This window comes from Opisthocomus hoazin, chromosome 1 (genome assembly GCF_030867145.1).
Source record: "Opisthocomus hoazin isolate bOpiHoa1 chromosome 1, bOpiHoa1.hap1, whole genome shotgun sequence".
In the NCBI taxonomy this organism is placed as follows: Eukaryota; Metazoa; Chordata; class Aves; order Opisthocomiformes; family Opisthocomidae; genus Opisthocomus; species Opisthocomus hoazin.
The window spans coordinates 138,730,672-138,744,509 of NC_134414.1; the positions used below are offsets into that span (position 1 = coordinate 138,730,672).

General features: G+C 61.3%; 1 protein-coding gene across 3 annotated transcripts; it reads right to left on the reverse strand.

Annotated features, from left to right (window-relative positions):
* Positions 1 to 2,309: 2,309 nt before the first annotated feature.
* IFFO1 (intermediate filament family orphan 1) lies at positions 2,310 to 12,793 on the reverse strand. Of its 3 annotated transcripts, XM_075438045.1 has the most exons (10): positions 12,018 to 12,793; positions 7,158 to 7,218; positions 6,977 to 7,072; positions 6,586 to 6,726; positions 6,072 to 6,134; positions 5,480 to 5,664; positions 4,855 to 4,975; positions 4,060 to 4,152; positions 3,729 to 3,859; positions 2,310 to 3,049 (listed from the first exon to the last, which is right to left on the reverse strand). In XM_075438045.1, exons 1-10 carry the CDS (start codon positions 12,728 to 12,730, stop codon positions 2,947 to 2,949), a joined length of 1,707 nt encoding a protein of 568 aa, XP_075294160.1. In that variant the 5' UTR covers positions 12,731 to 12,793; the 3' UTR covers positions 2,310 to 2,946. The 3 variants fall into 3 exon arrangements, with proteins under 3 accessions (XP_075294160.1, XP_075294153.1, XP_075294145.1); XM_075438038.1 differs by lacking the exon at positions 6,072 to 6,134 and having other exon boundaries at positions 5,480 to 5,640; XM_075438030.1 differs by lacking the exon at positions 6,072 to 6,134.
* Positions 12,794 to 13,838: the final 1,045 nt, after the last annotated feature.

Here is a 13,838-nt window from a genome sequence, read left to right on the forward strand (position 1 = left end):
ATTTTTGAACGGTCTGGGGTCTAAGGGTGAGATACGATTATTCCCTGTGAGATGAATACAGACCAGCAGCTGTTCAGAAAGATCAAGCAGCCAAGACTTGAGTCTTTGCTAGACGATTTCTTCTGATACTGCTTCCTGAGCAGGTGCCGCCGAGAGGTGTCCTGGAAAATGGACGAGGTTAGGGATGCAAGAAGCAACACAGCGCTGAGCAGTTCCTAGACACCACGGATCCCACCAGGGTTCATGGTGGTGAAAAGCAGGCTAGATAATCCCCAAAGAATGGAGAGAAGCCCACAGAGAAGAGTTAACTAGATGGAAGGTCCACATCTCCTCACATCCAGCATCAAAGATGTGGGGTCGCCACAGATGGACAGGTAGATGCAGTGGAGATGGTCCAGCTAACACAAGTCCGCGCGCTGTGCTTCCCATGCTGAGAAACTGCCGAGGCAAAGGATCAGTGTTGCATGTCCTGCCAGTGAGACCTCAGGGGCTGTTGCGCTGGTGGGGGAACGGAGCCTGTTGCTGCAGATACAATTCACTAGAGAACAGCATCTTGCACGTATGGGTGGGGGAGATCTCAGTGAAGTTCTGACAAGCAGTGTGGAACTGGGGTCCCCAACATGTCCTGGTACATGGGCGTCTGGCAACACCAGCTGCTCCTCTGGGCAACGACAGCACGAGGCAGAGATGTTGGTCCTCCTATGCTTCATGCCTGAAATCCCTCAGGGCACATGCTCTGCAGTCCTGTGGGTTTCTTAACCAGCACTGAGAGGCCGAGGTGCGCATGTCATGGACATGCACAGGGGAGCCAGGCTCGGCCAGCCACTCACAGAGATCTCCGCAGCAGAGAAAGAGCTGAAAATGCTGCAAAGATGCATACGGGAAGGGGGGTTTGCAAGATCCAGAAGAGCCTCCAGGCAGGACAGAAAGTGATCCCTGATCTACTGCGTGTGAGGCATCATCATGCGAAAGAAAAAGCCCAGATCAAAATATTTCCTCTGGCTTTAGCTCTTTTAGGAAGAAAAATAAAAAGGGAAGCGGGAAAGAAATAGAAACAGGCAAGGTGGCACGGAGTCGAGGCCCATGGCGAAGGCGCTGTCTCAGGGGCACGCACCGCCCATGTGCCCGCACACCACACGCAGCCCGGGCCAGCGAGCACAGCCCTGCTGCTACCCAGCACCCCGCTGCACCCGGGCACCCTCTCCCAGCTTCCCCGTGCGAGGCGAGGGCGGCACTCGCGAGTCGGAGCCCAGCCACAGCAGACTGTCAGCGGAGGAACGGCCATGCCCCGGTGCCAGCGGCCATGTCCCGGCTGCGCCCTGGCCTGGAGGTTTCCTCGGCTGCTGACTTCTCCCGCCAGCTATGTAGCCTCACCTCCTGGCTGGCTCTAACCCACCGGCTTCACCCACACCAAAACGCCAACACGTGCCATAACACATCTTGCAGGCACAGGCAGAGGACCTCTCCCTGCCCAAATGCCCACCCTACGTGCTGTGGTGCCGGTGCTCGCAGCTCAACTGCATGGCAGCATCACCCACCCAAGCCAAACCTAGAGAGAAACTCTTATATCCCCCAGCCCCTATTTTATCCATGTTACCTAATCTTAGGTATGTTCCAAAAACTCTACCACTATCTACTTTCTCTCCCATTCAGGATCTTTTGTGAGAAGCATTCTCTGGAGCTTCACCTGCCTTGGCTGTGCAGCCTGGGTCCAGTGCTCAGCCCTGCAAAACTCTTGCCTTTCGGCAGGCTGCTCCTGCTCCTGCCACCCCACCAGGTCCCAGCCTCCGGCTGCTCCCCTGTCCTGCCACCCCGCCGGGCCCCAGCCTCCCATCACCAGAGGAGCACGTGCAGCACCAGCCAGGCAAATGCCACAAGAGATGGTGGGACAGAGGAACCCCCACCGTGGTTACGCCAAGGTTGGATGTGGGACTGAGGGCAGGTGAGAACATGCTCTAGGATGCCCTTGTGTGGCAGGGAAGACCAGGCGCTGGGAGAGGAAGGTCCACAAGTCGCGAGCCACGTTCGGCTTAGTTTCCAACCCTTCGGCATCGCTGATGCTCCAGGTTAAGAACAAGGCAGCCCACTCAGCACCGATGCCACACATGGCCTGCCGAGGGCCCGCAGCTCCCAGAACAGGGATGTCAGCACTGTCCCGTCTGCCAGTCCCATCTGGCATGCGCAAGGGATGGAAGCGTCCCGTGGGAGGCCCCCACTGACGTGGGCTTGGAGGTCCGGTGGAGGACACCCCTTGCCCCAAGCCATGCGGTGCCCGTGGCAGCCCAGGGAGAGCCCACACCTGGCTGAGCTGTAGAAAAAGAAACTGTCCCGTTTAATGATCCCTCTTCCCCGTAACACAGACGCGAGCGCGCCGCCGATGTGCGGCAAAGCAAAGTGCACGGTGAGCGGAACTTGGCCCTGGTGGGGGGCCTCGGGGTGCCCGGCACGGCATGGGGACCAGCGGGCACCCAGCCAGCAGCAAGGGCAGGGAGAGCCCCGGGCTCGGTCCAGTTGGCACCAGTGTCAGGTCCAGTTTGCAGGAGGTAGGGCTCTCGCTCGGCTCCGTGTGGTGCAGGGAGGGCAGGGGGCAGGTCAAGCGTACCAGGACGGAGGAGATGGGTTTGGGGACAGGTCCTGGAGAACGCCACCGTGGCAAGTTTGGAGCCTCCCAGCCCGAACCGCAGTTTAACCAAAGCAGGGGAAGAGAATAGCGAAGGGGCTGGAGGCTGAGCGGCCCGGCGAGGGCCCTCAGGACAATCTGGCTATTCCCATTTGCAAGGTATCCGGTGGTGGGGGGTGCGCAATCTGCCAAGCACCCCGAAACGGGAGCGAGCCTGGGCGACAGACGTTTACCAGCAGCTCCACGTCCCTGACAGTCTCTCCCAGGCGCGGCTCAGGCACCCCCGTGCCAGGAAAGGGGGTCCGAGGGAGCGGGGCCTCCCCTCATTATCTGATGGAAGCGTCGCTGGGGGGGTCGCGGTCGGACTCCTCGCTCTCCTCGTTCGGGGCCGACTCGCTGTTGGAGGCCGGGGTGAAGGCAGGAGACTTTCTGCAGAGAAGAGCAAAGGGCAGCGGTCACAGCACTGCCCAGGGTGGGGGGAAAGGACCCAGTTCGGTGTGGGCAGGGGGCACCAGAGCACGGCGGAGAGAAGCCAAAGTGCCCCTCTCGCTCCCCTGGGCATGCGTGGGAATCCTGGGGTGCTGGGGAGGGTGTCCCAGAGGACACCAGCCGAGAGGTCCAGAGCGTGAAGCAGGGCTTGGGGGAGATGCCGGAGGAGCCCGCCCAGAGCAGGACCCTGCCACAGCATGTAAGGCTAGGGGTCAGCGAAAGCTCACCACAGAGGTCCCCAGCCTGGAGCCACGCTGGCTCCACACGCCTGTGGGGATCTACACATGCTGGCTCCACACGCCTGTGGGGATGTCCCCGCACAATGCCACCTCATCTCTCCATTGGGGGTGTCTGGCTTCACCTGTCAAAACCGACTCCGGTGCGCAGCCCACCTTCTGCAGAGGTGGCACCCCAACCTGCATGGAGACTGCTCACCACGAGCCCAACAACCTCCCCGAACTGCCCTCTCTCCATGCCACACAGGGGCAGAGAAGCAGTACCACCCCATGCTTCAGCTCCCACTCACCACCACCCCGGCTCCAGTCCTCACCCAAAGCACAGGCATCCCAGCCCTCCGACACCCTCGGGTATCTGGCCGCCTTCTCCCGCTGAAGCTCACCTGTCCCCAGACTGGGTGATGAGCCGCCGACAAGTCTCCATCTGCACGTCCAAGCCTCGCTTCATGCTGCACATTTCCATGTACTCGTGCAGGTGCCGGTTCATGTCGTTCTTGGCCGTGGCCAGCTCCAGCTGCACAAGGGCAAAGGTGCGGACATGAGCCCGGGGCACGGTGCGGTGCAGGGCAGGGGGCACGGCTATACCCGAGGCTGTCACCCCCCATTACCAACCACCTGCTCCAGGATAGTGTCTCCCTCCCCCAGGGACCCACTCCCCCATTTCACCCCCTTCTGTGCCATGTCCTCCCCACTTTCTCCTCCTCCTCCGCCCACCTCTATTTGGTCGATGGTTTCCTGGTACTCCTTCTCACGGCTCTTGAACAGCGACTCCGTGTCCTTGATCACCTTCTCCAGGCTGTCGTCCTGCTGTTGAGGAGAGCAGACGGCATGTTTAGAGGCAGGGAGGTGTCCAACACGAGGAACCAAAGGCAAGAGAGAGAGAAATCAGAGAGAGAACTGGCAGCACTGGGAAAAGAGGAAGAAACATAAGCAGCGTAGTACAAATAAGGCACGAGTCAGTCCTGCCAGCACGGGGTAGAGAGACCCGGGACTCGCCACACTGGGCAGTGAGCACGTCAGCCCAGAGCAAGCCCAGCAACACACAGAAGCTTTGGAGAGCACCGACCGTCCCCAAACATGACATGTCCCCAGGGGACTGCTGAGGACCAAAGACACGGGACGGCTTTGGCCAGACTGAGGCCTCTGTTTGGGCAGTGTTGCTGCAGAGGGGGCAGGCAGGCTGGAGAGCCCGAGCAAGGGACCACCAGAGACCAGACCAGCCACAGGAGGTCTTCTCTTCTGGGAGGGCTGTGGCTCTCCCCACATGCGTGGGCCATGGCCCTCAGCACATCTTTCAGGCTACAGGTCTGTCTAACAAGGAGACCTTCACAAGGATGCAGTAACGTATTCACACAGAGAAGATGGGGTGTAGAGGGGAAGCATCTGTACAGGCCTGCAAGGGCTGGAGAGGCTGGTCTGGTCTTGGAGGGAGCATCTTCCCAGGCTCAGGCAGGACCAAGTGTCCCAACCCAGGGCTGGATCCCCGAGGGGACCCGACACCACCGTTACCTCCCCCTGCGCCTCTGCGGCTGCAATGGCGTATCCAGAGAAGTCCTCCCAGAGGAGCAGCGTTTCTTCTGTCTCCTCCCACGTGAGGCTGTCACAGTCATCCTCAAAGTCATATTCCCTCCTGGGGGCAAGGGAACAGCACGTCAGCACCCAGCAGGAAAAACCAGCAGGCAGGGCAAGGGGGGGGCCGTGGCAGTGCCGAAAGCCTTGCCCCGGCTCACAGGCAGGGCTGCAACTCTCAGGGGCCTGGCCAGCGTGAGCTCAAGTGTGCCCAAACCCAACAGCTGATGGGGCAGGGTCTGGCTTTATGGCCGGGAGCCCCAACAAACTCAGGCAGGGATTCCCGAAAGGTGGGAAGGGGGGCAAGCGGAGGAGCTGGACCAGCTCCCACCCACAGCACAGGTGGGCTCGGGTCTCTCTGGGGCGAGTCCCACCGCGCCGCAGACCGCAGGGAGTACATACCCCATGGCAGCACCTCCTGTCTCTACGATCCTGTGATCTTGCCCTCCCCGAGGAAGGGGAGCCACAGACCCCCCCCGCCCTCCCCATCCCGGTGCCGGCGGGGAGCCTGGTGCCGGGGCCTCGCTCGGCGCTGGCAGCAGAGGTGCGGAGCAGCCGCACTCACAGCTGGTTCAGCATCCTCTGCATTTCCTCATTGATACTCATGGCTGTGGTCTCGTCCTCCTCTTCCTCTTCAGGTTTTCGGGAGGCATCGCTCTCTGACAGCGAGGTGTCTTCGTCACTGACCTGCTTGCGCTCCCGCTTCCGCCCCACCGAGGCTGGGACCTTAACGGGAGACAAGTGCAGAGACTACAGAAACGAGGCCGGGTCCAAGGTCGGGAGCAGGTAGTTGGGAGGAGATGGAGGGGAAAGGAATGGCAGAGGGACAGAAAGGCAGGGAAAGAGAGAAAGAGAGAGAAAAAGAAAGAAACATAGAAAGGAAGGAAGAAAAGCAAGAAAGAGAGAGACGGGCTCATTATGATCAGGTTAAAGATGGTGCAATGGATAAAACATGGTTTTAGCATTTTCTAAAATTAAAACTAAGCAACTAAAGATGGAATCTATGAATCCGATGAGAAAAAACAATGTGGTTTAACTGCAGAAAAACTCAAATCGCCCACCACCCCAGTCCAAAGACAGGGAAACACAGCGACAGAAACAGGAAAAAAGAGACGGAGTCTGAAAAAGATGAAATATGTCAATATTTACAGTCCGACCTTATTTATAGAAAATTTAAAATTTGTACACTTTCCCAACTGAATGAAACTAACCAGTTGCTTCTGTGGGGACAAAGAGAGCGAGACAGAGAGGCAGCAACATCCAGAAAGAGAAAAGAGACAGAGACAGAGAAAAGACAGAGAGAAGATGACGGAGAGGGGAAGGGGAAGGAGAGAGATGGAGTTAGAGACAGACACTCGAGCAACTCGTCTCCCTCCTGCAGCTGCTCCCCTACCACTGCGGGGTCCCCCGGCCCAACGCAACAGCTCAGCGAGAGGCTGAGGGCATTCTCGACGCCCAAAGCAACATCTGGAGCTTTCCACCACCTCTCCGTGCCCTTTCGCCTGGTCCTCCCGAGAGAGACAGAGAGCAAGGGACCACAAGGAGCGAGGGTGAGGGTGACCAAGCGTCTCCCCTAGCAGGGGGCTGGTGTTGTCTCTTCTACCTCCTTTGGGGAACGAACTCTCCTCCCCAGAGCCAGCAGCTGAGCCTGGAGCGGCAGGCACTTCTCACCTGAAACATCTTGATCATGTCCTCGCAGTTCCGCTGCTGCGCCACGTCGCACAGCTTGGCAGTGATGTCAATGCGCCGACAGATGTCCATGTCCACCTTCATGGCCTTCTCCTGGATCTTGGTGTCCAGCTCTGTGATGTTCTGAAGCCGTGGCGCCACAGGAGGGGGATAAAGGAGGAAGATTAGGCAAGGCAAAGGGCAACCAAAGCCCTCACGTTCCCCCCTGCACTGCAGAACTGCATCTGCATCCCCACGTTGCTCACTGCACCCTGGACCAACCCTGCCAGACTACCCCCGTGCTGGACATGCCCCCCCAAGGAACTGCATTTCTGCGAAGCCCACGGCTCGGGCAGGACACTGCTGCCGGGTCGGAGAGGGGTTAAGGACTCACATTGCTCATCAGTCCCTTGAAGACAACAAGCTCTGCCTTGAGCTGCTCCACCTTCATGGCCAGCTCCTCCTGGCAGGCTTCAGCCTCCTGGGCTTCCTGCCCCGGGCAGAGGGAGACGTGCAAATCAGCCTCAGCGTGGGGCAGCTGGGGTGAACGCGAAAGGGGGGACAGTGATGCTCACCTCCTGCAGCTCAACCACTCGGTCCTGAAGCTGGACACGCACCGTGTACTCCTCTTCCCATCTAGGGAGACAAACGCGCTAGTCAGATCCAACCGGCCTCGCCTCGCCGGCTGCCAGAAAGGAGGGAGCGGCAGCTGCGCACCCCAAAGCCATCCAAGAGCGGGTGATGACAGCACCAGGGCGGGAAGGAGAACGTGCCCAGGAATGCATCGCCGCTCGTTTCCAGACGACAGCAGCTGCCAAATGCCCATCAGCCCCCCCCAGCCACGCACCATGCCCCACCACACTCCCCGCTGCCCTCGCCATGGGCTGGCCTGCTCCGTGACAGGGGGAGCCGGGGACACCAACCGCAGGCTCTGTGTGGCAGCTGCCTGGCGCCAGCCCACAGCTCAACGCAGCCCACCAGCCTCCCCACCCATCCCTGAGGCCCTTGGGGTCACGTCAGATTCAGCTCCAAGACTCAGTAAGGGGCTGGCAGCTATCGCAGAGTTGCCCCTATCTGCACCACATTTGCAACTGCATTTCTGTGTCTGCAGCATTGCCGTTCAGGCTGCCCAGAAGCAGGAAACCCAACCCAATGCCAAACCATGTTACAGCGTGAGCGGCCATGATGTGCGCCAGCGCGAAGGGCTGCTCTTCTGCCCGTACCGACGCAGAGAGAGGGCTGCCCCGCACCCGGCCACGCTACCCGGGCAGGGACACATCTCCATGGCTGTACTGCTGCACAACAGGTTGGATGGAAGAACTTCGTTTCATCCTACAAGGAAGCAGGAGGGATCATCCCGGTTTATGCTGGGTTGGCTGGTGGGTACTATATTAGGCTCTGCAGCTTTGCAAAAGGCTGAGCTGCAAGGTGTCCGGCACTTCTATACAAAGACACATCGCCTAGCAATTACTGTATTATATTTTGCTGCATGAGATCATCATCTTGGGCCACACTGCGGTGTTGGCCCAGTCCACGGTCTGTTGGGAGGCCACCAGGCTGCACCACTCTTTGCTAAATGACTATCCCATAGAGCAGACGGGTTGGCACGCACTGCGGTGCGGCATGGGGCAGGGCTGTTGCATTCTTACCCGGCTCCTGGCTCTTCTGGGAGAGCCAGATTTCTCCGAGGAAGCAGGATTTCTCTGGGAGAGCAATTGGAGCTGGGCCCTGCCTGGTGCTGTGCTCTCCGGTTTCTATTTAATGCTTGCAAGCACCAACACAGACATTGCGACCCTGCACAAGGATGTGAAAAATCTCTCCTCTCGCTTACTCACACTAAGTTTGAAAGATAGATCCTAAGGTCTACGAGACTGGAAAGCGTACGAAAAGCCCTCACACTTGTTATCTCGGGGTATCAGGACAGTCTGACGACGTGGGAGAGTCCCGGCTTATGAATTTCTCAGCTCTTAAGGCTGGTGACGCTGCTCCTTACTCAAACAAGAACAAAGTGTGCAGTCTTCGTGTCAGCATTGGCTCCATACCGCAGCTACAGAAGGGGAGTCAAAGGGGGTTCCTATCGCTTTGGGGGCAGAGCGAGACAAAGAGAGAGGGAAGGAGAAAGTGAAAAGGTAGAATTGCCCTTATATGGGAACTGTTCAAACAAGGCCTCCCTCCGCAGGGAGTAAAACGCCTTCCACCACCAGAAAAAAATCTTCAGCATCTTTCTTAGCACGGCGCTTCCTCTCTGTTTCGGTCCCCGCCTCCCTCCGGATCTCTACGTAGCCCGGACTTACTGGGGAAGTACAGCATAGCTGCAAATCCTTGGAAGGATTCACTTCACACTAGTGCTACGGAAGATGAGCACAGATCAGATAAACACTGACTTAAAGGCAGGAGGCAACAGCGATTTGGCCTGCGAGTGAGGCATCTGCACACCCATCCACGACGAACCTGTCTGCCGCTCGCCTCCTGCCTGGCTCCTTCCTCCCTGCTCCCTCCTGCAATGCACCACTCCTAATAACAACCTGCCTGCAGCACGGCGCCTGCAGCCCAGCCCGGCCGGCGGCCGCTGCCAGCCGCACCCAAGGGTGCCCCGCACAACGCCACGGCCACCGGGCCACGCCAGCACGGGGAGAAGGCAGAGAGCGAGGGCAGGTGGGTCCCAGCAGCGGACAGACCCGGCCGTCTCCTTGCCGGCGACAGGCCAGCCCTCCCAAAGCTGGGGACGTGGCAAGATGCAGTGCTGTCAGCTCCCCCCGCAGCGTGTCCCCTCCACAAGTTCACTCAGCAAAACAAACAACCCCCCACACCTTTGAAAACCCTGCTCCCGCAGAAGGCACACACGGTTACTGCGGGGCACCCGCGGGCTGCTCGGGGCTGGAAGCTGCGCGTTTCCCGTGTTCCAGCTTCACCTGAATGGCGAATGCCCTGCAGCCTGGTGCACCTCCTGGGAGGACAATTGCAACAGTAAAAGACCTTCTTGTGGCTTTTCGATATATAAAGGAGGCTTCTCATAAAGATGGAGAGAGTTTTTACCAGGGCCTGCAGTGACAGGACAAGGGGCAACGGTTACAAATGGAAAGAGGGCAGATGTAGATGGGACATAAGGAAGAATTCTTTTGTGATGAGGGTGGTGAGACACTGGAGCAGGTTGCCCAGAGAAGCTGTGGATGCCCCATCGCTGGAAGTGTTCAAGGTCAGGGCTTTCAGCAACCTGACCTAGTGAAACCTCATGGCAGGGGGTTGGGCCAGATGGTCCTTAAAGGTCCCTTCCAACCCAAACCACCCTACCACACTGTGCCGTAACACTACTCACTCCACACCTCCAGCGAGTCCTTGCAGTATTCAAAACAAAAATCGCCTGGGAATACAGATGTAGCAGACAGCACAAACCTGACGAGACTCTCAGGTCCCCAGCACTTGGTGGGTCTGTATGCTACCCACAGGGACCCTTTGCCCCTCTCCAGGCCACCCAGCCTCAGTATGCCCCTCCCGAGCACAGCTCCTGCATCTCTTCTCACCCCTCCCAGACCCCAGACTTCAGCTTCAGGCCCTGCATATCCAGCGAGAAGCTCCCGCTGCTGCACCGCTCCGAGTGCCATGGGGTGCGTGGTGGCAATGCTGCCCTGAAGAAAGCGTGAGCTCAAAACGTGGGTCACAGAACCGGGAAGCCCTGTGTTCACACGGTCTCTTCCCTCTGCCCCCAGGCAGGTGGCAAAGGGAGGACAGCAGCTGCATTGTCCCCAGGCAGATCAGAGCCCGCCGCGGCAGGGAGGTCTCTGCTCCCAGGGGGATGTCGGTGTCAGCCCTCAGCACAGAGAAGGCTGTGGAAATGGGATCCTCCTGTCCCATTCCCCCGTTTGGGACCTGGGTGCGCACATCAGAAAGCTCCCAGTGTTGGAAAGGGTCTGGGGGTGGGGTCTGCTTTCCCCCAGCTCCTGGTAACACAGTCCAAAAATAGATCCCACCACCAACACTGGCCTGTGGCAGCCCGTGGTGCCCCCCTGCCTGCCCCCCGCGTCCCTGCTCCCTCTGTGTCCCTCCCCCCCAGCCTTCCCCAAAGCCCGCTTGTCAGAGCGGGACAAACCTGAAGAGCTCCCCTTTCTCCCAAAGCCTCAGCAGCACCGACAGACCCAACCCGGTCCTGGCTGACCCGCTCCGAGTGGATGAGGCTCAAGCGCTCCAGGCCAAAAAGGTGGCTCCAGCTCCCTGCCACCTGATCTGAGAAACGCGTGGAAGGAGAGCTGCCCACCCCTGGAGCAGGAGCCCGACACCTCGCTTAGTAGTAACAGGCATTAGGTACACGTGGCAATTGGTGGGAAAGAAGAGATGCCAGCTCTTCCTTTCCGCGTGCCTCGCTCGGTGCCTTCGCAGCATCCGACAGGCAACTCTGCTCAGCCGAGGCCTTACAAAGCCGAAAACATCAGGTGTCATCTTGGATCGCCAGCCTTGATCCGGGCACCAGAACCCACGGCCGTGAAGCACAGGTCAGCAGCGCAGCTCCCGTGGGTAGAGCACACCCTTTCGCTCCTTCGGATACGCAGTCAGGTACTTTCTAATCACTTCAAAGGCATCGTAAAGTGAGTCAAAAACATCGGCCGCTCGGGGGGCGTCAGCCGCCAGCGATGGTCTCGCCTGGCCCCGCGCCCTGGCCCAGCGACGCCAGCCCGCTGCCTGACCTCATCCTACGTGCGGATCCGGGAGCAGCCTCGGAGACCGGCTGGAAACAAAAGCGCTGCTGGCACGACGCAAGAGCAGCAGCCGCCCCGCACGGGAAAGAAGAACCGGCCGAGAGATTAGCTCTGCATTCTGCTTCGCCCTCCTCCGAGGCGCGCTGCCAAGCCGCAGCTATTTTGGGACGGGAGGAAAGCCCCCCCGAGGAGCGGGGTGCTCCCACACGGCTCGCCGGCTCGGGGGGGTGGGTGGGAAGGGCCCGGGGGAGCCAGCTGCCCTGCCGAGGGGCTTCTCGGCACCTTCCTACGTCTCCAGAGCATCCTCCTCCTCCTTCTCCTCCTCCCAGCTGCCTTTCCAAACCTGCTCACCGCTGCACGCTCACCTTCCTCACCTACTTTCAGCAGCTCCCCTCCCCTTAACAGCACCAGCTCCTGGAGTCACGTTATTTCCTCCCCGCCTGGAAAGGCGTTTCTAGCTCCTCGTGACGGGTTGCTAAGGCGGAAAAGGGCGCAGCGAGCATCACGGGAGGGTTCGAACACCGGGAAGCAAGCGAGGAGACCCGGGCCTAGAGGAATGCTTTCCGAGGTCCACGTTGATGCCCCACAACCTCACCTCACGCCGCCTGGAGCCCGCGCTCCCGGGACGTCAGGGCCGGGGCCGTCTCTCCCCAGCCCCGCGCCCGCTCGGGTAGAGCCCTGCAGCCTCCCTGGCGAGGGCTGGGGACCCTCGGGGCCCCCTGGCTCCCCGCCGCCCCTTCTCACCTGCGCTTGTACTCGTCGCGCTCCCTCTTCACCTTGGCCAGCACGTTGTAGAGGGCCCGGATCTCCGGGGTGATGGTGTCGATCTGCACGCCCACCCCGTCCGGGTGGACCCAGGAGACCCCCGGTCCCTGCACCAGGGTGGTCTCCGGCCCCGGGCCCAGCCGCCGGGCTTGCGAGAAGGACCAGATGGTGCCGGGCACGAAGCGGGAGGCGGCCGGGAAGGGAGGCAGCGGCTGGGCGGGGGCTCCGGGGCGGCAGCCGGGGGAACCCAGCGTCCGGCCCGGCGTCAGCCCCAGCCCCAGCCCCAGGGTGCGGATGGGGCCGACGAAGCCGGTCTGCACCGCCTGGTCGCGGCGCGGGGGTCCGCGGCCCCGGCTGCCCCCCGCCCCTCCGCCGCCCCCCCCCTCCTCCAGCGCCTGCTGCAGCTGCTTCTCCAGCTGCCGGTTGCGCCGCTCCAGCTCGTGGACCTTGGCCAGGAAGCAGCGGAACCGCAAGTTGAGCGTCTTCAGGACGCTGATGTTGGAGCCCAGGTCGTTGCGGAGGGCCATGGCGGCGGGCGGCGCGGGGAAGGGGCCGGCGGGCGGCGGGGCGGCCAGGTCAGCCCCGAGGGGCTCGGCGGGGCGCGGGGCGGGCGGCGGCGGCGGCTCGGGGCCCGGCAGCCCCTGCTGCTCCTGCGGCAGGAGGAAGAGGTTGGGGCCGAAGAGCGGGTTCATGGCGGCGGCGGGACGGCGCGAGCGGGACGCGGGGGGGAGCCGCGGCCGCCGGCGCCAATCAGGGGCCCGGCGGGGGCGGGATGCGGCGGGGGGCTGCGCCCGGCCGGGCCCGGCGGCGGGGGTGCGGCTTCCGCTGCGGCGGGGATGCGGCGGCGGGGCGGAGAGCCCCGGGCGGAGCGAGCGGGGCAGGGGAGGGGAGGCGGCAGACACCTCCCTTTCCTCGCCCGGCCCCCCCCCCCCCCCCCCCGGGAGAGGGGGCTCGGCTGCCCCGCGCTCCGCCCCGGCCGGTTTCGGGGCTCCCCGGGGCGGAGGGCGGTCAGGGCCGGCGGGACTGCGGCCCCCTCCAGCGCCGAAAGCTGAAGCCCCGCCGGGCACCGATTCCCGTCCCCAACCCACTGCGCCTGTGCTTCCTCTCGTCTCGCTTCCTCTCCTCTCGCTTCCTCTCCTCTCCTCTCCTCTCCTCTCCTCTCCTCTCCTCTCCTCTCCTCTCCTCTCCTCTCCTCTCCTCTCCTCTCCTCTCCCTTCTCTTTTCCTATTATCTTTTGCACAGCCTTTAGTGCTTTCCCCAGTGCTGCCCCCCTTAAAAATGGCGTAGCTCGCCCTCCACACCCCGAGGCCCCCTCGTTATCCCCTCCGAAGGCAGCCCTGCCTACGGGGAGCTGCCGCCCAGCAACGGCGAGCCAGAGGGCAGAGGAGGTTGTGGGGAGGCAGGCGGCCTCCCCAGCACCGCGCTTGGCTTGCCACTGGCTCCCTTCTTCACAAAGCGGCCTCGGGTCTTGTCTCCTGCCCCCCCATTTTAGCCATCTTTAGGCCCTTTCCTACAACCGACCCCGACCTCAACCCCAGGTCAATGTTGCAAAAAGCAGGGGCGTGTGGTCCCTCGTCCCCGCCACCCGGCGGCAGGACGCCACGCGCGAATCAATGGATGCAGAAACATCGATGGGTGCAGACACCTGTGTTCCCCAGGACCTGCACCGCGCAGCTGAGCACGGTGCTTGCACAGGCCGGCCTCCGTGCTCTCAGCTGAGCCATTCGCAAGCGATGAGCCTGCAACGGGTTGGAATCTCAGGAGATGCCCAGCACTGCACTACACTGAACCCTGTGGCAG